The sequence below is a fragment of the Ischnura elegans genome, chromosome 8, assembly GCF_921293095.1.
Source record: "Ischnura elegans chromosome 8, ioIscEleg1.1, whole genome shotgun sequence".
NCBI lineage: Eukaryota > Metazoa > Arthropoda > Insecta > Odonata > Coenagrionidae > Ischnura > Ischnura elegans.
In genome coordinates, this window is record NC_060253.1 from 23,441,666 (window position 1) to 23,467,875 (window position 26,210).

Sequence of the window (26,210 nt, forward strand, 5' to 3'; positions counted from 1 at the left end):
ACCTCAACATCACCTACTAATTATTTATCATATCGGTATTCATTATTGCTACTTTTTGGTTATGCAATCTGCCATAGTTTATTTATAAGAAAAATGTGAAATTTTTCAGCTAAAATTATGATTTGCAGAAATATGAATCGTAAATAGATTGAAATAATTATAATTCTTTCTCATTTAGCCGTCCGTTAAAAAAAGTCTCAGCCTTAATCTTAATCGACTGTGTTTTTAAAAAGCAAAAAGAAAGGGAACTGCTGCACTGAAATTAATGCGTAGCTTATCTAGGGGAAGGGCCCTCAGGACCAGTTATTCCTAATCAGTTAGCTCATAAATCTTGAAAAACCACATTTGCCAAATTCAATGCGATGGGTGAAAATGTGCCCGAGTCGGCTGATCTCGGATAAACCAGCATCCTATTTATATGTAATATATACGTATTTTTGCTATCGTTTACTCTGTTGCCTTGATTTTTAAGGTCGACTTTAAATTCGTTCGTGGCTGAGCCAAGATGTCCATAATTCAGTGCCTTGGAGGATATTCATGTCCTACTGCATACGGAGTGTAATTGATTCGCCGTATCTGCCAAGGCGGATGGTGGTCAGTCGATGGGTCAGCAGCGGATGTGCACACTGGCGAGTCGGGGACATTACGTCATTTGGATCATATCACTCTCCTGATATCTGGGGCATTTTAGCGATTTCATTTCAATGACATGGCATTCCTACCTTCGGAAATTTAAGCTTTGTTTTCGACTTCTTTTATCATGTGACGCGATTTTCCTCCCCACCACTGTTTGTACTGACGGGCAGGCGTTGTCAACTTAAGGCTACACCTGGAAACGAAAGAAATGTCTTTTTCATGAAAATTCTAAAATGTGCTCTTCATATAGAATTTCCTTTCCTCATTATATTCTTTGGAAAATGCAGTTGCGGATCAGAAAAGTAACGTTAGCTATAATGGTAATGCTGGTCTAATCTTTGGAAAAAATCGTGATTCTTCTATAATTTGAATGCCATCGTGCACGTTTGAAGCTCATTATACCTTCAGAATTATGTTAAAAATGAAACTTAGGCATGTCATGGTTTTGGGATTTGAGTTGTTAACTGCAATTCTGTAATTTATATGACAAATCAGGTGAGGTGTATGGAAACGGCGCCACGGTCGGTTCATGAAGCTTCAAAATGATTTAGTTTTAAAATATAATCTTTCATTTACGCTCATTCTCAGAGCACTAATTATGCTTCTTGATCATAGTTGATGTCTACATATACCCTGCGAGCCGCTTCTTGGGGGGTTTAATTAGGAGTAAACCAATCACCAGCTCCCCAAATCCGCAATACATGGGCATAAAAAAATATGCGATTAAAAAAACGCGCGCACATTAATGCAGACAGTGTGGGCTCGCAGCAAGAGTGCGTCGTTTTATCCAACCCGAGACTATTACACAATTACACTTATATAAAAAGCTGCAATTTTCTAACAGTTCATACTTAACATAATGGTGGCCGTGGAAGGTTAGAATGAAAGGTTTCCCACGTCACAACTCTGAAGCCAGAATACCGAGCGTGGTTTTATGGAGTAGGTCAGGTATGTAAAAGTCCTTTATCTTCAAAGTGCTTGAATGCGATTCCTTTGATGTAAGTAAGACCTAACCGGAAATTTAATTGTGGTTCAAAAATATTGAAAAATTTGTGTACGTGAGCAGACCATCCGAAGCATGCTGAAGTCAGGTGCGTGAATGCATTTTTTTCAGATGCAACTAATGTCATTAATCTTATAATGTGATTCGCAGTAGTGTTTACTTCCTATAAAAGCGGGGAAGAAATTACAGTTTTTCTCTTGTTGATCCTTATGTTGCTAATAACCATTAAACGTCATATTTTCATGTCTAGTTCACTGTGCTTACCATAGCCTTTGTAAGTCGACGATCGCCTTTTGGAAATGGGGTGACATAAGCACGAAATTGATTTTTAATGATAAGTGATAAAAAGGGGAAAATCTCAGTATAAATACATGAATATAAAATACTAAAGTGTAGTAAATTGGTCAAATTTTAGTGTATGATTATTTTGTCTAGCCTAAGCATCGTTTACTTTTATCAAGGAGTGAGTTATGTACTTTCTCTCCAAAATTTAAATACATTTACACGCAAAAAACGAGCGTGCGGGAAAATATAGACCTTAGGCAACATAAATATTGCAATTCATAGGTCCAGGATAAATGGTTATCAGTTACTAGCGTTCATACGCAGCAGTAACGTAAAAACCAATAACCTAATATCTCTCTGTTTTAATTTGTGGTTTTATATGGTGAAGGCGACTTTCATCAAGTAGTTTTTTTCGGATCATAAACGCCGTGAATGTTAAGGAATATGTTCTAAGCAGTATCTTCTTGTTTTCTGGTGATAATTTCTACCAGTGCTCTGGTATTTTCATGAATGCCTCTGAATCTGATACTAACGTAAGTATTACGCTGTGTTTACCAATGAGAGAGAGCTTTAGTTCCCGTGGTGTTTGTTTTAAAATAGTTGCACCCCAATCGGTTTTTGATATTAAGATTATTTTGTGCCTTTTTAGGTCTTTTCCGAGTCCTTAGCAGTTTAGGCCATTCTGTTCTAGAGGACAGTTGTCTACCGACGGGCGCCTTTTTTAAATGTGCCAGTGAAATAGCGACCGAGGTTTCATCCTGTTTGGAGGAAGCGTCATAAGATAGGAGTCTAGTTTATTCCGTTTGTAATCAATCCAGCCGAAAGGGTGTGGAATAAATGATAAGATAATGGGCTTAGCTCACGATTCTCTTTGCGAGAGCTGCCCTTGATAGCTATTAAATGCTCGTTCCTACTGCAGTACCTTTCCGTTTCATACTCACCCTTTTTTCTCTCCGTAATCGTGAGTGATTACATCTGAGCAAAATAAATGCCTAGTAGAAAGGCAGGAATTTATATGAAATAGTGGACTATGGTTTAAAATAGAAATAGCCTAAACATTGTCTTCGGATGTGATTGATCTGTAATTAGTTTCCTCTCGAATTGTATCTAGCGATGCCGGTGACGCTATGGCGTGGGCCCTCTGAGATCGCGGGTTTAACTAACTCATTGCTCGGTGTTGACACTATTCTTAACCTTGGCCAAGTTGTAAGGGATACCTAAAGATCATTCAACTCAATTGCTGTGTTATGGAGAGCCATTTTGTTAGAAAAGTTGGTAGGTACTTTCTGAAATCGGACGCTAGTGATACAGGGATTGTGTTGCATATGTGACCGATGGTTGATATGTGCGGTCACGCATGTCGATCGTGAGGGGAGCGGAGGAAACCTGGAATTGTCGGAAATTTTTTGATGTCGATGGAACGAGCATTCTCTCATCAAGGAGATATTGTCACGGCAAACTCACTTTTTTCTACCATTTTGCCTATCGTTTGGTCTCCCCCTCCATTTTTCATGGGTTTACAAACAATACACTAATTTAAACTGTTGTTGATACCTATAGCTCAAGTGATACTAATGTATTTTAGAGTCCCGTATAGGGGATGAAAATCTTTATTTGAAGTATGATCTCGTCGTTTCCTGGCGAATGATGTCTTGTTGTTGAACTCGGGCTGTCCACCGGGTTCAAGTCTCGAGTCGGTTTTCGAAACGTCGCACAGTGGGCTGAAATCGAAAAAAGCTGGACAAAAGTCCAAAATGACGTTTTTTGAGATAGAGACTTCAAACTTGGCGTAAATACTTATAAATGATTACCAACTATAGATGTATGTGCCATTTTACATCAATACGATCCGTTACTGAGATACAGTGGCCCAAACATGACCAACTTTTTAAAAACACGCGCGGTCTCGTTTTTCTTCAGAAACCTTTGAATTTAAGCAGGTGGTGTTGCGTTGGCATGATTTTTATGGAATAAAAAACGCAATATTCCTTTGACTTGATGCTTTGCCTATACTTTCCATGAATTTTGAAGATTTTGGTTCCCGTTTGACTGGTTTTACAACGCAAAATGGCGTACCCGTTTTTCACGTGAAATTTGACATAAAGTAGACATTATCTTTCGTTTACGAAATATATAACTCAGGAAACTCACATCACGGTGTAAAGGAGAGATTTCTTAAGTATGCTATTACCGTCATTCAAGTTCCCTGATACAGGCCTTGGAACATCAACAATAAACCCCATCCTTCCTCTAAAAGCATTCTGAAATCTAAATTTTCTCTCTATAAGGAGTGTTTTCAGGTATCCTCGGGCCTGTAAAGAATGTTAGCCGTAATTAGTAGGCATTTTCACCATTGAACTCGATTCCAGCTTTGTTGTATTCTTCCTTACCTACATTTTTTTAAATTCTATCCAGTGCGATATGTGTAGCACACATTAAAAAAATCGGATGTAGCAATGTGAGGTTGATAATCCAAAACAATATTTGGTCACACCTACAAGTCGATTCTATATTGCCCTCAAATCATTCATCTCCATAGTTGTTGATCCGAATATGTAGCACTAAAATCTTTCATTGCTCCAGTAATATTGTCTCCACATTTTTTCGTAATTAGACCAGAATCTCAACTTAAGTAATTCACGGAGACCATCTAGAGCAGCCTCGTAGCTCTCAACATTTAATCTCAGCTACAAAAACTCCAACAAGTGTATTTTTTATCTTGATGCAATTCCCTTCGTTTCTAATAATTCATTATGAAACTCAAAACGAGTTTCATAATGGTTTGAATACATTTGTACGTCAAAAAGCACTAGAAACCGTGCGAGGTGAATCGAAAATTATAAATATATGTTAGAGAACACGTATCATAATTGGCATGGTTACTGAGAGGCAAAAATAGTCAAAATTCATAAGTAATTAAAAGATTTCATTGAAATTGTACTGAAACAAACGCATCTTTGAAATGAAAAGAATAAAAAAACTCACCTTACGAAATTCAAGCTGGTAAATCAATGCGCCGTCAAAACGAACTTGACAATCACACTACTGAACGACATGAAACTAGGAGAACTAGAACGGCACTTCTTCACCGATTTCAAAATAATACTGCAAGTTGAAACGTATTTTTGTAGAGAAAAGGGAAAAACCCTTGAAGAAGAATCTGTTAAATACCTTCAAAGGCTGTGCGTCGTCATAAAACGCCCTTTTCCACGCGACCCACCTCGGCGAGGGTGGAAATGGAAAATGTTAACGGTAGTTGCATTTCGCGAAAACAGTTTGTTTTTCTCTCTCTCCAAGTCAATCTTTTAACCCTACTTCAATTCCCGAAGCATATTTCTTTTTCGTGGTATGGTTTCGACAAATATCCAATCCCAAGCATTTCCACTCGAGTAACGCGTTAAATGGTCAATTCGGTCGATCCATAATCCTTGCTAATGTCGTGAGTATAGTGTTTTAGGTCATTAATGACTAGGTTCTGTGCTTAAAATGACGATTTTCTAGAATAAAGTTTCAAAAAACTTGAAACATCGACCTCGGTTACCGAGCGTCAGGGTCCCGCGGCGTGGAGCTCAGCCTTGACTCGCGATCGAAAAATCGCTCTCATTTCCTTCGTCGCAGACTTTTTTCCAAGATTTCTGCTTAGCATACTTAAGAAATCTCTCCTTTACACCGTGATGTGAGTTTCCTGAGTTATATATTTCGTAAACGAAAGATAATGTCTACTTTATGTCAAATTTCACGTGAAAAACGGGTACGCCATTTTGCGTTGTAAAACCAGTCAAACGGGAACCAAAATCTTCAAAATTCATGGAAAGTATAGGCAAAGCATCAAGTCAAAGGAATATTGCGTTTTTTATTCCATAAAAATCATGCCAACGCAACACCACCTGCTTAAATTCAAAGGTTTCTGAAGAAAAACGAGACCGCGCGTGTTTTTAAAAAGTTGGTCATGTTTGGGCCACTGTATCTCAGTAACGGATCGTATTGATGTAAAATGGCACATACATCTATAGTTGGTAATCATTTATAAGTATTTACGCCAAGTTTGAAGTCTCTATCTCAAAAAACGTCATTTTGGACTTTTGTCCAGCTTTTTTCGATTTCAGCCCACTGTGCGTCGGCATCAATGGAGATTCGACCGGTGGACAGCCTGAGTTCAACTGCAAGACTTTATTTGTAGTGTTGATAATTAGGATGATAGTAAAATGTTATATCGTTTAGCATAAGTTGAATTGTTTTCATGAAGGTGTGGAAATAGTTCTTTATGTTTTGATTCCTGCTTTGAACATCATGTTATCCATGACGAAAATTTTAACTGACAGATACGTAATAATCTGATTTTAAATTACGTCTGGCGGGGAAATTGGAAAAAAATCATCTAGTAAAAGGTTGGAAAAGAAAAATTTTTCGTTATTAGCGAACGTACATGGACTTACCAGAGATTCGTCTGAGCATTTCTTGCTGCCTGCATGAGGTTGTACGCTGCGGAGGGCGATGGGGTAGGGAAATACCCAAGTACCACTCCGAGTCAATAGATGCGGGTTGTAATGCCTGCTTTTTCCCTCGCGTTCCGAGGGAATTACTTAAATATCAGTGTCATGAGGATTAGTGAGGGCTTATTCGCTATATGGAGACTACTCTAGTCGGACATCCAAATAATGCCTCAATTTGTCATCACCCTCCCTGAAGATAACAAAACTGGCCATTTCAAACGAGGAGGAAGTGTTTTTTTTTATTTTTACATAAACTAGGACCAGAAATTATGTTGAAATTTTCCCCTAAATCTTTCATTTTGTAATGTGTTCCTCTAATATTGCCAGGTATCTATCTCCGACGTCCTCGAGGTTAGGAATTATTGCCAACCGTTTCGAGTTTCAGTTTTCGATTGGTGCATATTCTTTCACCACCTTTTAGAAATAACAAATCAAATAAATTATTCTTTAGTTAGAGGGATGTAATTCATATCGTCATTTAAATGATCGGTACAACGGCTTTAAACCTTGAACATTCTGGGGTAGTCATAGAATTTTTGCGGGAAAATACTGTGGAAAGTTAGAGTAAGCTAGTTTTAATCCTAATTGAAGAAAGAAGTTCATTTATATGACCCGCGTGGAACACTTTTCCCTAAGGATAGTCCATACCCCTAGTATTCCTCGTCTTGGCTAGGGAGTAGCTGAAATTACGCCGCTCTAGGTATATTGTGCTCGTATAAAATTTTTATTTCTCTCATAGGAGGCAGCTGGGTCTTGGATTCTGGGCAAGCATTAAGTTGGTCGGATTAAAAAAAATTGACGAAGGAGTATCACAGAAGTATCCATGAAAGAAATGGTGGTCAAGGAAAATTAGAAGTTTTTAAACATTACGACTTTTTTTGCTAAGGTGGTCTGCTCCGCCACCAAAATTTTCGCTTTTGATGTGAACCGGCTTTTTTGAGCGCTCTTCTGTCATCCGAAGTCTCCGAACTCATTCCTTGACGCAGCATCGGGTTCGCAGTCGTGATATACCTCTTATTGATGACTTCTAAAGGTATTAGAGAGCGTGTTTGCTCTATGCATACGGCGAATACGAACCGGAAGTCGGGCGTCTTATCGTTTTTTAGCCCTAGTCTTAGGCCTTTCGTATTGGTTCGGTAATGATTACATAATGTTCTACACTTTTATTTACGGTGTCAAATTTCCGTAGCCATCGACGCGCATCGACGCAAGATATCATTACTACTTCTGTGATTTGCTGTTGAATATACGTTTATTTTATGATGGGGAGCATATGCAAAAATGACCTCATATTGTAGAGAAACATCGTCATTTTTCTGTGGTGATAATTTTCAAGCTTTCCTTCTCGGTAATCTAAGCTTACTCTTTTTTTCTGCTCAGCACTATTAATGACCATTTTTAAATCTTGCTATTCCTGATGGTTATTTTTTACTACATGAACGAAAGAAATGTTACTTAGAAAATGATAAGTTTAAAAAAATAATTGGTGTCCTAAAAATGAGATTTTCTAATTCAAATGAACATGAGTAAAGTTATTCTTTAATCAGGGAATTCTTGAGCCTTGCGAAAAGTAAAAGCTCGTGGGATGCCTTATGGTTTAATTAGGCGCTGGAGAATCTATTCATGAGAAAATAACAACACTTGACAAAATGTGTCTTTTCTTGAGTCTCGGTTACACGGTGCCTGCGCAAACCGATGCGTGAACATCACAGCCTTGTAGTCTAAGCGCTGAGATAAAGACTATTTGCTAAGCAAAATAAACAGGAAAGGAAAAAGATCTTTGCTGCTATCGGGGTGAGGTGAAAACTCCTGTGGTATCTACATTGAATACAGATTTTCTGTTAATTTCCGTTTCATTGCTTCAGAAACCAGTTCCTCTAATCTCCACAATGGAATTCGTGAACTGAGTCCGCTCCTGTTGTTATTCATTTTTTTAGAGCTACCATTTCTTCATGAAATAACCTGAGCGACCTGCATCATATGTGTATAGTTACAACATTGTAGTTCAAACTGGCTGGCCCGCTCGTCTAACGATCTTAACCCGCGGAACAAATCTTATGCACATGAAGGACGTAATCTATGAGTTATTGCTGGTCACTATATTGAATATTGGCTATAAAAATCATATAGACACGGCGGGTAGAGCAATTGGTTTTTAAAATTAGGGCCGCGGGGTTCAAATATGGGTAAAGCCCTTGGACAATGTAAATAATAACTGCGCTGCGAGGTGGCTCAGGTAAAGGAACCACGTATATTAATCCCCTACCTTGAATGTGGAGAATGCTTACGCCTGTGGCGTAGTTCTGGGAGAATTCCGCCCTTACCCATGTAAACCAACCCACGGATTTAGCCTATAGTGGGGGCATCCGTATTAACGGGAAGAATTGGAAAGGACCATTCGAAATCTGTAGCTAATGCAAGGGTTCACTCTCATTTCGACCTTCGCTTTTTGCTAGGGCTACTGCCAAAGAGTTGACATCCCCCGACGCGCCCCCGATAAAAAAGCTTCGCTGTGATTCACTGCCGCAGCTGATCTGCTTGAAGGGGGGGGGGGAGAGGTAGATATCACTGACTTTTTCTGTGGAACAGCCGACCTTCGGCTTCCCTGTCTTGGTTTCCGCATTTGGGTACAAGACCCTTAAGGGGACGCATCACTCCCGCTCGACTGATTTTTGTACTTCAACATATTATTGGTTTGAAACATCTTGAATTTTTCAGATGATACAGAGTGAACCTCACCAACATTTACGTCTCTTCCAAGTTACACCATAAATTAAATACTGACGTGAATATTTCATATTTGAGAGTCAAGTGAATATTGACAGGGCTGTAATTTCTATCATTTGAAATTTCCAGGATAACAGCGTAATCTTTAAACACTAAAGTCATCAGAAAATGCAGGTATAACGACTACCGGTAGAGCGAGAGTGATGTGTCCTAATAGTGTCCAACGCGGATTTGACGGACCGTCACCGGTTGGTGTCGCTGCACAATGTAAAAGATGGTGGTGGAGATAGCTTTCTTTGTTTTCTATTCGGTCACAGGTTTGTCGATCACAGTGCCCTCTTTTTCAGTGGTGACTATGGATATTCGGGAAACTTCGGAGTCGATCGTCAAAAACAGTTAAATGTACATTCAGATTTGCTTCTTTCTTGCCTGGTTTCCTCTACGCAAGCCTCAAAATGATTTGGGGATTGGTAAACCGACCAGCGTTACTCGTGATAGATGAAAAACCTGCGTGGTAGACGCCTGGATAGACAGAATAATCGAAATGGAGCTAGCTGTTAGACAGTTGGGTAATCGAAGTAAACATGCGGTATAATTATTCGCGGTTATATAATTAGCGTTTCCACGATTTTCAACTTACATGGCTGGCTAACCATCATTATAATACTATCCGTTGTGGGCGCTAACTGCCATTTCACTTGCGTTTTAAACAAGGCATGCTTGTGTTCCATAGATTCAGCGGAAGTCCTCGTGTTAATAAGAGACGTCTCGCGGGTACGCAATTGAATATTGACTGCATATCCCTTTTAAAGGCCTCTCCTTCGTAGTTTCAGAGAGAGTTAAGAATAGTTTTATATCAACCGGGGGAAACAACATATGGTTATTGTGTTGTAAGATGGCCGGGTTTATAGTATAACTTAGCGTAAAACATTGATGTATTTACGAAAAAAATAGCTTAAGGTTTAACCGATTTAAAATTAGCGTGAAATTTCTTGAGTGCTCCGTATCGTATTCATTTGTTTCTGTTTGTCGTACAATATTCAGTTAAAGAGTGAGTTATGTAAGCCGTCGTATCGGAATGAAAATATAACACGGAGATGTTACAACAAAATCTACGGACGAGGCTTCAAGATGGCAAAGGAACAACTCATCGCAATTTTAAGTGCGCGACAGTTGCCTGTTTATTCTAAGAAGATTGATAGATATTGTCTAATAGCCGTTAATTTTTTTACTCAGAGCATCAATCCCTCTCGGCCGTTTCTCTTCGGCTTATTATCGTTTAAAACTTACACTACCAACTTTTATTTTCAGAGCACGTTGAGTATAATTGCTCTGCCTTGGCGACATTTTACTGCCTGTAGGGGTTTTTAATTTGTGATAATATGCCAAAAGTTGGCAAAGTTTTCTTGTAGCATGAAAATTTTTAGATGATTGTAACAAGTTCAAAACGAAGAAACGTCGCGAAACGAGACAGCACGACGACCGATCAAAATGGTTGTGATACGATTTCTTAACGCCCCAGAGCTATGAAGCTAATTTTTCTTGTTAGTATAGGGTTTCATTTTTCACCTATTTGTGCTACCGAACCGGTTTGTACGCTTTATACCTGCATTCTTCGGAGCTGGCCGCGCCCCTCGCCGAATTGATTGGTTCCCGTACCGCCTTCTGTCAGGGGTCACGGGGATTTTGCTGGCCAGCGGGCAGTTTGAAAGTTAAAAGGACGTGCGATAAATTTTCGGGGTCGTTCTCTCAGACTCGAAATCGCCTTCATTAAGGGAATTCTGAATATAGATGCAACATATAATTCGAGCTAAAAAAAAGTTACCCAGTCAGCTGTACTCTTGCCATAAGTTAAATGCAAGAAAATGCGAAAGTTTCCTCCCGCTTTCCATGAGTCGGTGACGTCTTAAGAATTTAGAATCATTTACTCTTTCAAGATAATTTACTCTTTCATTGAGGGGGAGAGAGAGAGCGTACAATAGTGTAAATAACAACGAACCTCGTGAGTTCCATGCACAAGGCCGAGGAGGATTTTTCGTCGCGAATACCATGAATAACATGATTAAAATTAATTTATGGTGTATGCATTCAGTTTATTGCACTCTCCTTGTAATGTCTTCGACATAAGCAGCGACTATTTGTTGGCATTTCACAGTGATTCATACTTTTTACCTTCGTTCTATAGACTTAGGGCCCCCGCGCACTGGCAACTTTTACAAAGCAACTATTTAGTTGCTCTGTGGATGTTCAAATGAAACATACGAAATTGACTGTGGCCCCGCGCACGGGCAACTTTTTAGTTGCCGCTACTGCCGTGTGTTCCATAGGGACTTCCTCAAAGCAACTAAATAGTTGCTTCGTAAAAGTTGCCAGTGCGCGGGGGCCCTTGTTGTTAATAATAATGTATTTATTGAATGGACAGATGTATGTATTAAACATTAGTTAATAATCAATGATTTTTTCTATTCTTCTGATTTCCTTAGTGCTTAGTTTCATCCTCCTGACTTATTTAATCCTCACCAGTGTATAATTTCCCTTGCCCCCCTTTGCAAACATCTTTCTCAATTTTACCCCCCCCCCCCCCGCCTTCCCCCCCCCACCCCCCGTTTGTGGGTTGCTTTTATTATTCATCTGAACTTTGAAGAATTGCCTTCAAGTTGTCTTCAATAATTTTTTGCATGAACTACTGTCTTATTTAGGTTCCTGTAAGTGATAGTTAAGTTTCCTTTTTTAATATATTTTTGGCCATATTTTATTTCATTCTTCTTGCATAATTAGTGTGAACTTTCATATTTGATGGTACTTTTCATCTTGGTGTTCAAAAGCAAATAACATTCTGTTCGGATTTATGAATAAGGGGTTTTTATATAGTATCTATGATATTACTTATTCTATTATGTGGTATTGTTCATTAGCTCTGATTGAATCTCTTCCCTGTGTGAAGTGGTTAATGTGTGAGTTCTCCATGTGTTGCTCATTGGCTGTTCTTTGCTTGTTTCAGAGGGAGGCGATCTGCGTGGAAGTGGGCGCAGGAAAGGGCGTGGGTGGGCTCAAGGTGGACATGGCTGCAGGCACAGATATCAGACCTTGAGTACCGCATTCGACAGCATAGTGATATCCACAGGTATGCTCAACCATTGAAGCGCAGTTAAACAATTTTTGCAACTAATTGAAAATAATTGCAACATAAGTATTGGGTAGATAACCCTGTTGTTTTTTTTACTTAGCATTTATTGTTCATGTGGTACCTTCCAATGGGTAGCACACATTTTGGGCAATTTGGAAGTCAGCAAGTGTAACCTTGGGGCTATATGCACTAACTTATAGTCGCATGTAACTTCCGATTTATAAATCATGTAAACAGTTTTAGAATTTTCTCAGGGTATTTGATGTACTCTCATTGCATTTACTTGATGAAAAGTGTCAGCAAAATGTAGACTATGTGTAAATATTTTTTCGTGGCTAATGTTGAATTATATAACTAACTCGCTTTATGAAATAATGCATTTTGGTTGTTAGTGGTATGACCTGGAAAAATGATCATAGAAAAGAATTTAGCAATGTAGGGAAGCTGTAGTATAGATTATGTTTGATATTTCACATAAATTTACCTTAAAAATGTTTTAACAAGTTTTAAAGCTCTTAAGTGCTTCTTTCACCAGCCGAGTTCGTAGTTTTCTGTGTAACCCAACTGATTCTGTAAGCAGGCATCATTTATTGGTGATCGCAGTGGTGATTATTTCATTAATAGTCATTATGGGAGCAATGAGAATAAAATTTTTGAAGTTGAAAGTATGTGTACATATATGATGCATCGATGCCATAGAAATCATGGTTTTCATCATTTGCTGTTATTTATAAAGCTGCTTTTGGCAACAGAAGATGTGTATAGAGTGAAGAGCTATGCACCACATTAATGTGCGGACCCAATGAGAGTGCTGAAATAATGTGATTGTACTATCCAAGAAGCCTTAGCAACCACTGAGCAAAATCCTATTGATAGTAATGTTCAGGCTGGATCAGTCTTGTGCGTTAGCGTTATTTGATCTAAAGATGGTTCCTGTTGCCAAAGGCAGAATTTTATGTTGATTGACTAGCAATGGTTTGAGACTAATGGTTGTGCATCATTTGTCACAAGTCTGATATTCAAAAATTTGTGTGGAGGATTTACTTTTCAAAAGGAATGGGTTGTACCTTAATATGCATTTGAAACACTTTTTCTCCCAATTGACAACTACACCAACACCACTATTAACTCTGCAGCTGTATTAGCTAGGTTTCAACTCTTCTCAATATTTGAGGGAAGTAAGTATTCATAGGAATCCAGACCCACTGAAAGGCAGAGTAGGCAGAAAAACTTCGTTATCAAATACAGAATCATCATCACAGAATAAATTTCTTGTTGTGAGAGGAGGTTGTTAAAATAAGTATTTCAGTGTTTATTTTTTTATTCTGTGTTTAATCCAATACCTAATTCCAATGAAATATTAGGGTGATTTTAATTAAATTCTTGTGCAACGTTTTATTGTAACAAACTTTAAACATTTTTCTTAACAGTCTCCAGGACATTCAAAACATGTTTTCAAACCCTATGGAAGTTAGAAAAAATCTTTGGCCATACCTGAAGCCTTTGTGCACTGTGGTTTTCACCTCTTTTTTCACTTCAGAAATCATCCCACTCCTCTCATTCCTCCTTTGAGTACACTGAACTTACGAAAGTAAATCACTAGGATTAATGTCTGATGAATAAGGTGGATGAGTGGGCAGATTTAATTTTGTATCGTGATTTGTCTGAACGGTGAAATGGGTGTTCGGTTGGGCATATGAGGTCGGACATTGTCATGCTGTAGCAATGCTCATGAAGTCCTCAGACCTCTTCATATACTCCTTGCAAAGGTGATTTTTCAGTATATCTGAATATAAATTTCTGTCCCTCCCTTTTCCATGTTAAAAAATTACTCCTTTTTCATCTGAGAAAAGGATGAGCATGACTTTCCTGGAGGACTATTACGTGCAGAATTTCTTGGTTTTGGCATAGAGCTGCAGTGTCCTTGCTTGAGCTTTTTGTTTCTGGTTGGTGATACAGCACCTATGTCCCATCACCCGCAGCAATTTTTCCCCAGATATATTACTTTGGTGTGGAAACAATGCATGAGTTCTTCTCAGACATCAATGTAATGATCTTTCAAATCAGCTGTCACCTGACATTTTCATGCTTCTTACAAACACTTCTTACAACAGAAGGAAATGCAACACATTGTGGATAATATTTTTTGCACAACCAACACTTATTTCTAACATTGAGGCTATTTGTTGAATATCACATTACTGTTATCCTTTAAAACGTCTTCCACTACCAAGGTTCTTGTCCTTCAGTATATGGTGAACCCCCTCAAGGACCACTACTGCTACATGCCAAATAAATCGTACAACTTTTCAAAATTCAGTGGCACTTTTACGGTTTTCATGTCCCTCTTATGTTAATATTTACCCACATGATGCAAGACTACTATAGCGCATAGGGGATAATTCGAAGTTTGTTGCTCGTTGCAATGGATGAAAATAAGGAAAGAGTTTAGGCAATGAAGATAGGATGGGGCTGGGGGAACAGGTGAGATGAGAGAGTTAAAATTTTAAGTATGTTTTCTAGTATCTGCTGGTACACACATGCATGTACGTTCAGCTGAAGGTTTTATGGTTAGCAATGGTAGCATATGAATGTCATAGTAAGCTAGTTTTTCTTGGTGTAATTGTGTATGGTCTTAATCTGAATATTTATCTATCCCACATGCTGATTGATGCCTTCCCTCTTTGCAGACAAATCAGGGCATCTAAGGGGCCGCTGGTGTTTGCCAAGCCTGCTGAGCAGGGAAGCAACCAGTCGGGCCAGACTGTGGTTGTCAATGGCTTCCACCACGTGGAGGTTGGCAAGGAGGGTAACTGCAGTGGTGATGGGGAGACGAGCTGCCGTGTCCGGCCCTTGCGGTCGCTGCCGCGCAAGAGGCGGCTGCTGCGAGCCTCGGACCCTGGGGGGGTGGGGGGCGATGGAGGGGGGAAGAAGGGGAGGGCGGGGGTCGTCAGCCCCCCGTCCAAGGCGGCTGAGGTGCTGTGCACAGGCTGCCACCAGAATGCCCTGCGAGTGCCATCATGCGTGCTCTGCATGGCCCCCCGACGAGGGCCCAGTGCCCCCTCCCTCTCAGCCCCCAGGGCACCTCCCCCCTCGTCGCTGCCCGTATGTGAGAGGGTAGCGAGAGTGGACCCATCATTTCATCCCATTTTGTCATTCACTAGAGGTGAGCTCATATTGTTCTCTTTAACCCCTTGCGCTCTAATGACGAGTCTAGCTCATCGTGAACTTTCGACGCCAAACCGCGCAATGACGAGTGTATCTCGTCATCGGATTTTCATAGTTTTAGCACTATTTAGAGGAACAATATAATAATTTTTAAAGCTTAAAAATGTTAAAACTTACATAACATACATAAATAATTCATATTTAAATAAAAATGATGCATTGGAAGGATTAAAATGATTTTATTCGAGTAGCGATAGCTGCGTTTTCCATGTTTAATTATCTCATTTTATTTCACGGTTCTACGTTTATAACAAATTACAAAATATAATTTCATAACCTGCCATTTAAAAGAGAACCACAGAAAAAATAAATAGAGAATGGAAGCACGATATTCGGAAAATAAATCTAATTGGAAGGGTTAATGTTGTTTCAAAACCATTCTCGTATTGCACCTCCTTCACCGCCTTCCTGTGAAGACTATGGGTTGTATTCCAGAATGTCATTCAATATAGTCAAACTTGATTCTCTTGTTGCGTTGAATTATGAGACCTCACTTGAGTTGCAAATCATGCTCAGACTAAAATCTACTAATAATTAATTACTACTCAAACTAAAATATAAATAAATGATGATAAGTTGGGTCATAACTCAAACCAAGTTGCCAAGATCCAAGATGTCTACTTCCGTCATCCTTAGATTTTTTGAATGGAATATTTCTTTTGTAAAAATTTTTCCACGTCTGATATTGTACTCCAGTAATGCTAGTTTTTGATGCCTCTGTCAACATGCTCAACTCTGCGGTGAGCATGTCTCCTGGTTTTTACTGCATAATCAGGGAAAAGTCAGGGACTTAGAAATGGGTCCGGGAAATCAGGCTTTTTGTCCATGATGTTCGGGAAAATTTATGGCACAAAATTCCAAAAATCTGTGCCACCCTGTCAGTGTGCTGAAGACTTATGTGGCTTTGAATTGACTGATTTTTTTTCTTTGTGTTCATTGCATAAGAACACATTTTGAAGAGGAATTTGAATACAATATTTCTAAAATAATTTTGTTCTGTCACTCCTGCTTATCAAAAATTTTATGTAGTAATTGATACTAAGTAGTATTATTCATTGTCTCTAGATCTGTTTTAAAAAGAAATTTTATCATGTTTTGAAAATTTTGATGTAATAGTTTAAAGAAGAACTTCTGTCAAGGAAATGTCTGGCAGTTTGAATACAAAAATTATGTAACCACCCTGTCTCTTCACCTTATGATGAAGCTCTTGGTGCTATACGGAGGTGGTGATTCATTTTTGGGAAATGGGTTTTGATTATCTATTCTTTATCTTCAGATATAGCTGCAGACATCCACATAGGGGCCATAATGAAGACGCAGAGCTGGCAACAGGATGTATTGTCGGAGAAGGGGAAGCCGTCCTTGAGCAGTGTCTCGTCTAGTAGTGGTGTGTCTGGGGTGGGGCGAGGTGGGGGAACGGCCATGGGGCTGGCAAGGAGGCGCAGGGGGGGCTGCATAGGGGGAGCGAGGCGTGGCAGGAGGCCTGCGGTTGCCATTCGATCGGCTGGCGAGCAGGATGACAGTTTGACGGTGGGCTCGGCAGACTTTGGCATGGGCACAAGGGGCACTGGGAGTGCACTTGGTGCTCGCCGCCGAAATTATGCCAGTTTCCGAATCAAGAAAGTCTCTGCCAATGCCTTATCATCAAGTAAGCTTTTTCATTTTTTAAATTTCAATTGTTTTGATTGTTAAAGTTTTGGTTAGAAATGGTGCTGAAATTTAGGGAGTTTCGAAGATAGTTTTGTAATACAGGCAATATTCCGCAACATGGTACAGTGAAACCTCGGTAAAGCGAGTACGGGCTATAGCGACACTCCCGCTATAACAAGAGAAAGCCGATGCACTGTCAATTGACCCTATAATAAGCGTGTTAAAAATTCGTTTTTACGAGACCCTTTTGGTGTTGGCTCTCGCCATAGCGAGGGTTTCACCGCCGGAAGACTTTCATCAAGACTCCTTAACCTCTGTAATTAATTGCTAGCAATCTGTTAGAAATGAAGTTAATCGAGTGCTCAGTCTCAAATTTATGTGGCAAACTGTCGTTCCATAAATAAGTAGTTAGTTTCGGTGAAAATATTGTGGCGTTAGCATTCGCGAATGCATCATCTTCTTTTATTCCTGGGGCGGCAGAAAGCAGTCGGCAGCATACCCGCACGTCCATGAGTTGCGTGAATAGAAAGCATTTGATGGCAGTCACCATGGCCAAAAAAACACTAAACACGTCTAAGCGAGAAAATAAAAATAAAGGAGTGCAATGAGAGTGTCGAAATTAATTTATCTTCCTATTCGCTCTTCACAATTAAAAAAAGAATGAAAAAATGATGAAGATATTACATCATCTGATAGAAAAAGTCTTCCACGGCAGGAAAGTTATACAACCTTCCACCGTTTTTGCCTGTAGTAACAAATGCAATGCGTTATTTCACTTCACTGCCGCTTAACGTACAGAAACAATAAACATACACCAATGGAAACATTTGAGGCATTAAATAACCGCGATACTGTTTTATCAGTTAATTTTTGAAATTTCAGTGGAAAATACCAAAATAATAGAATGATCACGTAAATGAACTGATTAAGTGCATAGAAAAATGGCTTCGTCGGTTGTGCATTGGCATAATGATTGACGAAACAATGCTTTCCATGATTTTTATTCAGTGCGGTGCTTGTAAATTGTTTAAATAGTCATTGTTTGAGTAAGGAAATTAAGTGATGCAAAAAAATCGCCTTTCATCTGGATTTATGCTTATGTTTATCGGATGGATATTTCTCTGTCGCCGCACCACTCCTGTTCCTGTATATCTGTTCGCAATAGGTATATTGGCTATTATTTGCTCCACCTCCGGTAAAGCGACAATTCGCTATAGCGAGTGTTTATTAGTGCACCGTGGGGTGTCGTTATATCGAGGTTGCACTGTAGTTAGCAATGAATTGTTTGTAAAACTTTCCTCTTGAAATTTTGATAGCATGTATTTATTGATGGCAAATGAGTCAGGAGTTTTAAGTTTAATCACCTTTAAAACATTTAATAACTTATGTGGCTGATACTGTTAATAAGTAGAGTTTTTTGTGGGGATTAATGGGAGGCACAGTTGGGTAATCAGAAAAGATGCATAGTCTGTTCATGAAGGCTCTCCTATTAAATTTAACGTTAATTTACAACGCAACATAATTGGTGAACAGTGATTAAAGATCCACACCATCTGTTCCAGGGTTACGACACAAGCTGGCAAAAGGCAGAAGGGGTAGGGGTCGCATAGGTGGTAATCACTGTGATCCTCTGCAAAGGCTCAAGCAGAAGAGGCTCAAAGCTGCCATGGGTATGTGTTAGCCTTTTGTTAAAGCTCTTGGTTCCTTCCTTAGTTCCTTCCTTAGTGGGTTGTGATATGTTTATGGCACACACCTTTTAACATCTCAAATCGATTGTTGAATGTGAGAACTTGCTTTGGTGCCACTAACTTGGTGTGGGCTGGGGTTTATGGGTTTTATAAAATATTTTAGGGATGATTTTTCACGTGTGTTTTCATGAATTCTGCTTCAAGCAGATAATAATAAGGAGCTTCATTTGGCTTATGTTCATGAATATGGTCTTCTCCACATGGTAGTACCTTAAACCAAAGTAATTTTACATTGTTATGATCCCAATATCATCCCCTTAGTGTATGGGGTTGATGATCCAGCTCTTGATGATATTGGCTGGTATTTGCCTATGTAGGTTTTTGTTGCTTTTGTATCACTTGAGGTATTGCATTTTTGCTACCCAAAGTAATACAACAGTAGATTGAAATTTATTTGCCAAATTTTGGTCTTTTTACTCATTTGGAGAGGAATAAGTCTAATCCCTGCTCAGTTGCCCAGAAAATAGTTGGCCACCCTGTTAAAACTGGTGGATCCCCATATGGATCAAAGGCATGCTTATCTGAAACTTTGCTAAAGGAGTGTGTAACAATATATGGGTCTAGATGGAATAATGGTTGAGGTAAGAGCAATAAGGAAGTATTTAATGGGGCATTAGTAAATAGAAGCATTCTAAAAACCCTGTGAAGAAAATTTTAAAAAGAAAAACTTAGCTGGGCACATTTATGGGACGTAATGGCCTGAAGAATAAAATGTTGAAGGTTAAGTAGATGGGAGGGAAGGCAAAGGATGGCTCAAAATAAGACAGGTTATTAAAGATGTGAAAGAAAATAATTTCATGAATATGGAAAGGTTTGCAGATGAGAGTGGAGTGCAGAGCTGCATCAAACCAATGATCACATTTTTGATATACAGTGATGAGTTGGAAAAACTCAACAATACTTTCATTTTGATTTTGACTGTAATGTGATCCCTGAATATAGTTTGAGTGGTGCGTGTCCTTTGTTTTATTCTAATGCTCTATCCATTCGTTGTCCCTACAGCTCTGCAGTCGGCGTGTGAGGATGCAGACGAGCAGCTGCGTATGGAGCTGGGCCTGCCCCCCTCTGGCTCAGCGTCAGCACCCGGCACAGCCCCCCCCTCGCCCTTCCCACCTGCATCCCCTGCATCTCCTGGCTCCACTTCACCCCCGCACCACTCGTCCGCCTCGTCATCATCGTCCACATCATCCACCGGCCACCATCCACACCACCACCATTCTCACCATCACCACCACCTGCCCTACTCGGCCTCATCATCCTCCCTTGCCCCTGGCTCGTACTCGGTTGGGCCAGGGGGAGAGCGCAAGCCCAGCATGCTGCACGACTTGTTGAGGTAAGTCCCTTCTCTTCTTCTTAGCACATTAAACCCTCTGCAAATTGAAACTGAAGGTACCTAAATACTCCAATAATCTGTGTAGCGAGGATCTCATTACCAAGGCTACACAAACTGGGGTTATCAAAGGATATTTCTATAAGTTTGGAAAAACAAACGAGATATCCTTGATCTAGCAAAGGCTCACTACACAATGCTCAACCAGAAAAGTCATATGAAGGCATTTAAATGTCATTGAGAAATCAAAACATTAGCTTAGCAATTCCTAGGTGCTTAAATGAAAGCAATTATGCTAGGGAGCAATTATTTGAAGGCCTGATGTTGTTATTAATTTCTATTTTTTACCTCTTTATATTTGATTCTGGCATTTCTAAATGAGGTCATGCCAATGCAAAATGCAAAGTAGCAAAATTATATGTCATAGTAAATACCTAATTTGCAAGTTTTTAAGTAAAGAGATCGCTATTTTGAAGGTGGTAATTGTTTGCAGTGGGGTCAGGTTACTTATTTCATAGTACCTACAAAGGATTACGAATAAAAAATATACCTATTAAGTAGAGAGGGTTTTTCCAGTTGTAACAGATTGTGTATGGGCAGATCTTTACCATCGTGCCAATATCAAGTGGTTTATGTCAATCTATGTTATGACATTTACAACCAAAGTTTGTTATTGTCGTATAATTGTTATCCAAAGACCTTATTGGTCCTCTGTGGGCTTGTGTGTTTCACCTAGAAACATGCAGTGAAGTTACCTTTTTATATATATTGTTTTGCTGTAAAACCTTAAATTTTTCTCTGTATTTTGCTTATTTGAGTTAATTTAAGTTACAAATCATTTTTTCACAGTAATTAAGTCAACTAAGTTACTAATTGTTTGTTCATTGTTGAGACAGGTGTTGTGTTTCTCTTTTTTTTTAATTAAGTTTATAAGTTACTGCTTTTCTATGTTTTCATTTTAAATAAATGCATTTACAAATAAAATTATTAAAAGAATTTGGCATTTTATTGACTTTTGCTCTCAAATATTTTATCTGATGATTTAAAGTTGTATAAATAGACAAGGGAAATAAAATTTTTGCCAGGGAAAGGTGGGGGAAAAGTCAGGGAATTTGAATCCAGGTATTATGCTACATCCCATATTGTTTCTCACTTAGTTAATGTTGTCAGCTATGATCCCTGACACCTTTACTATGGCTAGTTTTTTTTGTCTACTTTACCCTCATTTATGTGATAAAAATGGTAGAGTAATAATGATAATATGATGCCTTTTTGTTTTGTAGCTATTCTGTATGCTTAAACCATTGTTTCTAACTCCGATTTTGTATTTTCAGTCGAAGGAAGAGAGAAAATTCTTATGACATAGACAACATAGTGATACCTTATAGTGTGGCTGCTTCTACAAGAGTGGAAAAGTTGCCATACAAGGAAATTCTGACACCAAAGTAAGTGTTTTCTATTTTTTAGACTTACATCACACCCTATCTGGTACATATTTTTAGTTAATCGTAATTGTTTTTATTTTTTAAAAAGGCATTTTTAACCTGGAGAAATTTATGCTGTTTCTCACTTGCAGATGTCTCTAATTTATTCCTGGTTAAGCCACAAATTTTGTTGAAATCACTTTCTTCCATACGGGGGAAAGCATTGTATTAGCACTACTCTGGGGCTTTAGGATTGCATAGTTTTTATGGAATATGGTAAATTAAATTATTTATCGCAAAAATTTTACATACCTTATCAATCATATTTGGCTCAAAATACTAATTAATATTACTGTAAATAATTCAGAAAATCCTTTACCAAAAATGTGTATACTTTTGCATGTGAAATACACTTCATGTGTGTGTGGCTTTATTTCGGAATCTTGTGAATTACTTATGCTTTTTGTGCTATTTCTTTAAAGTAGGAATGAAGAAAAATTGTCTTAACTTCGTTTTAAAAATCTAAAATTTGATATCAATGAATAGTCAGCCTGCCATGTGTTAAATACCTAATGAAGAATTGAGTTTTATGGTAATGTTTTGGTGATGGGTAATTTCTGATTTTGATATATCTATGTCTCAGGTGGCGCGTTGTTGAGCCCTATCCTTCCCCAAAGAAGTTTGATGCAGGAGACAATGGAGTTGTAAGAAGATCTAGTCATGAGAGTGAGGTAGGAATCTGAGGATAATGTTTTCTTCGCAAGACTATGTTGTGTATTGAAGGTTTCTTCTCTTTGAACTCACCCTTCAGAGCTTTCAATCTTTCCATTTTACTATGATTTGTGTTTCTGCTATTATTGACTTCATGATGTTCAGTTTTAATTTTCGGCACTTTGGGTGGGTGTTCTTTTAAAATGCTTTAATTGAAGCTCATCTTAAACCTTTAGTTATCATTAATATTGACCATTCTAATCTTTAAGCATAATTTTTAAGGGTCAATGTTAGTAACTTGTTTACTCTCCACAAGCTATTATGTATTCATGCAAATGTAGCTCATTTTTCTGAACACCCAAAGGAGGAGACTGGAAAATGTATTTCTCAACATCATGAAAGACAATGGTCTAGTGAAGATGTTCTCATCAACTTCATTTGGTGAAGACAATCTTTGGAATTATTTTTTTGTTTTTGAAAAAGTACCCTACTATCAATACTTATGGGTATTGATTGAGTGTAAATTGCCTACTGTCAGTTTTGAAATCAGTGACTTAAGTTTGAAAGCTCGTATCACAGTAAAAAATAGTTACAGAAAGAAAGCAATGTTACAAAAGGAAGCTGTTTTATTTTCACCAAGATATCTGAAGCCAAAAACGTTTATCTCATTCATGGTTGGTGTTTTTGTGTTAATAATGAAAAGAGTGAAATGTTTTTTGACCCCATGGCAGTAGATATTACGTTAATGATAGTAATGCTCTATTACAACTATTTGTTTTTCTATACCTTTATCAGTTAGTTGTTATATTTTTAATAGAATGAAAAGGATTCAAAATAAAATGTTCAAGACTTAGGTAGTAATTAGCATTAAGCAAGACAAAATTATTTTGAAAACTCACAATCCTACTGCCAGCAGAAAAACTATCAGCACAAGTAGAGTGAATGTAGTAATACTTTGTTACAATATTTACTTGAGAAGACACAGGATGATCAATACTAGACTTTTAAATTTTATGTATCTGCAACCTGCTGAGGCTAGATCACAGTTATCTATATTGAGACATGGAAACCAAGGCGGATGTCACTTCTTGTGATCCTTGTGGTTTCCCTTGAACTCACTTCTGGTCGTCTTCTAGGATGAAGACGTGTCTGCTGAGGCAGTGGCCGAGAGGCATGAGCGCTGTGAGCAGGAGGAGCGTAAGCGGTTCCTACGACTGCTGCGCCGCCCCCATGGTGCAAACAGTGGCAAGGGTGATGCCAAGAGCCAGGGTGGGGGCCGTGGGGGGCAGAGGAGGGGCAGGGCAGACAGCCGTGCTGAGTCCAGCGGCCAGAACACTCCAGGTGGGTGGAAAGAATATCCCTCCCCATATCCCACTCCTCTTCATCTGCAGAGGAAGAAGATGCCTTGGTATATTAAATGTGAAGTGGTGAAGTAGTTGGCTCCTTTGCGGAATATCTGGGTTTGAATCTTGGTTAAAACAAATGATTTCTCCTCAAATCTTTTAAAAGCATCCTCAATTCCACATCATGCACCAGTCCAATTCTGACAACGTGTGCGAGACACGACTACGTGGCGTGGTGCCTGACTAGTTTCCGACGTCACACAGTGGTTTTGAAGCAATAGTGCAAACCACTTTTCTGAATCCGTGATCTTGCAGCCACGGATGCGGATGCATGGTTTTTGGAAACCAGGTATCACACGAAGGAGTAGGAATGGGAGTACAATCACGTTTTTGCTGCTAAAAAGATCGCGGTCGTGAAAAGAAAGCTCTTAATGACTCCAGAAAGCAATATAAAATAACAGGCGATGTGTATAAGTAATATTTAATCATTTGATTTTTATGAATTATGAGAATTAAATGATATTCAAGTGAAAGTTTGGATTATTCGTGTTTTCCGATTATTTGTGCTGCCTCTCCCCATCATTAGCCCGGATAATCGGGAGTACGCTGTATTTTACATGTTTTAACCTAATACATGATATTTTAAGGAAAAAATATAAAATCATTTCTTTTATTTTGATATTTATGTCAAGATGCATGATGTTTGTTCACTGTTGGGAAATATTTTATTTCTTAAATAAAAAGTTAAAAAGAACATCTAATATTCCCATGAGGTGTGACACACAATTTGACCCAAACGAAATATTATATTGAAATATCTCAGGCTAGCTAGTAATGTCATTTTGAATAAGGTATTGCATCATCAGCAGAGCAGAAAGTTGCCAATGAAAGAGGTCTCGGCTGGCCGTTATTTCCAATTCTGAGTTTTCTGGATGAATAGCGTCACCAGTGGTTTTAGTTCCTCTGAATTCATCTATAGTTTGAGTAGGAAATGTATCCTTGTAGATCATTATATCAGAAAGTGTCAGTATATGTGATTGCTTTTAATTTTTGTGCCGGTGTATTTTGATGTCTTTTTCTTTGAACTCCTGATTGGTGTTGCACCAATTGTGATAGGAAGGTTCAGCAAAGGACCAGCCAGACTGAAGTATATTATCCTAACTAATTAATGGCGAAGGCTGCATCAAGACTCATGATCTTAAAATAGTGGCGGATGACATAACATGATGGAGAGTTACATCTCTGATAGTAAAACATTGTTATAACAAAATATGTGGGCGTTGGTTGCAGTAATATCCTCACCTGCCAAACTGAAGGTCACATGTCGTGCCTCACTAGAGTGCCCCTATTCAGGGCATGGAAATTTGTATTTATCCACTGATATTTGTGGAAGCACTGCCATTGTAAAAGGCCTTGCTGCTGTTTTCAGGGTGATGGAGGTTACAGATGTGATAGAGATAGGTGGCCCAAGTGGTGGTGGGGCAATGCCCTTGCCTGCCAATCCTGGGTTTGCGGGTTCAAGTCGTTCCTGAGTGGGCATTTCACCTCTCAGTACCTGGTTATTTGTAAAATTCTGCTGTTCCAATCACTTGAAAACAAAAAAAAAGGAAAGGAAAAAAAAACGAAACTCAGGCTAATCCTTATAGGATCCCAAAAGCAAAAAGGGCCCAGAGGCCGAATAATCAGATTAAATAAATAAAATTTCAGAAAATGATACAAGGAAAGTGTTTTTTCTTTAGTGGTGCAGAACCTCTGAGTTAATTTTTCTTTGTCTCCGTTTTCAGATCCCATGTCTCCAGATCATCCATCAGCCTGCCCCTCACCCCTTCCCCTCTCTGCAGCCAACTCCCCCCCACCAACCCCACTTCCACTACCCCCTCTCCTTGAGGAGAATGCACCCCTCTCACCCGAGGTGTCCTCGGAAACAAACGTCCCTTCCCCTGCCAAAAGCTCGCAGGATGGTGGTGCTCTGCCAGGAAAGCTGTCCGAGACGTCATCATCTGATGCTTCCAAAGGCTTGGAGGCTGTGGTGCCGTCCCCGATGAAGGGCATGGAAGGGCGAATCTCCTCAGAGTCATCTCCGTTCAAAGTCCAGGGTGTGTCGTCCAAGGTGAACAACGTGGGCTCCAAGGGCGGCTCAAAAGGGGGGGCGTGGGGCGATGGGGGTCCAGCTCTGGCGGCCACGACACGGCGTCGAACCCTCTCCCTCACACATCTCCATCCGATGAGTGCTGGCGGGAGGGAGAGGTGCCCCACGCCCATTGAACCATATGACGAGGTGAGCATCTCAGCCCTGAGTTTGTTCTAGTTTCTTATTTTCAGAGACTATGTTCTGCTTGAGGAAAGCAAGGTTATGGTTTGTGGCTGTAGATAATGAATGTCTAAGCTGCGTGAATTTTCTTGTTTCAAAGTTCACACAACTTGCAAACCTCAAAATGTCACTAAAAAACTGAAAAAGTAGGTAAAAATTAAGGACCCATTACATTTTTTTCAATTGTTCCTACA

The 26,210-nt window shown here is 39.1% G+C and overlaps 1 protein-coding gene across 1 annotated transcript in view; it reads left to right on the forward strand.

Annotated features, from left to right (window-relative positions):
• Nucleotides 1-26,210, forward strand: part of LOC124164072 — a 97,611-nt gene that overhangs the window by 60,611 nt on the left and 10,790 nt on the right. The window contains exons 3-11 of the mRNA XM_046541244.1: nt 12,146-12,268; nt 14,962-15,437; nt 16,776-17,147; nt 18,712-18,819; nt 19,900-20,230; nt 21,562-21,672; nt 22,295-22,382; nt 23,499-23,703; nt 25,490-25,983. Of these exons, the coding sequence (XP_046397200.1) occupies nt 12,146-12,268; nt 14,962-15,437; nt 16,776-17,147; nt 18,712-18,819; nt 19,900-20,230; nt 21,562-21,672; nt 22,295-22,382; nt 23,499-23,703; nt 25,490-25,983 (2,308 nt within the window). The remainder of the gene's footprint in view (nt 1-12,145; nt 12,269-14,961; nt 15,438-16,775; nt 17,148-18,711; nt 18,820-19,899; nt 20,231-21,561; nt 21,673-22,294; nt 22,383-23,498; nt 23,704-25,489; nt 25,984-26,210) is intronic.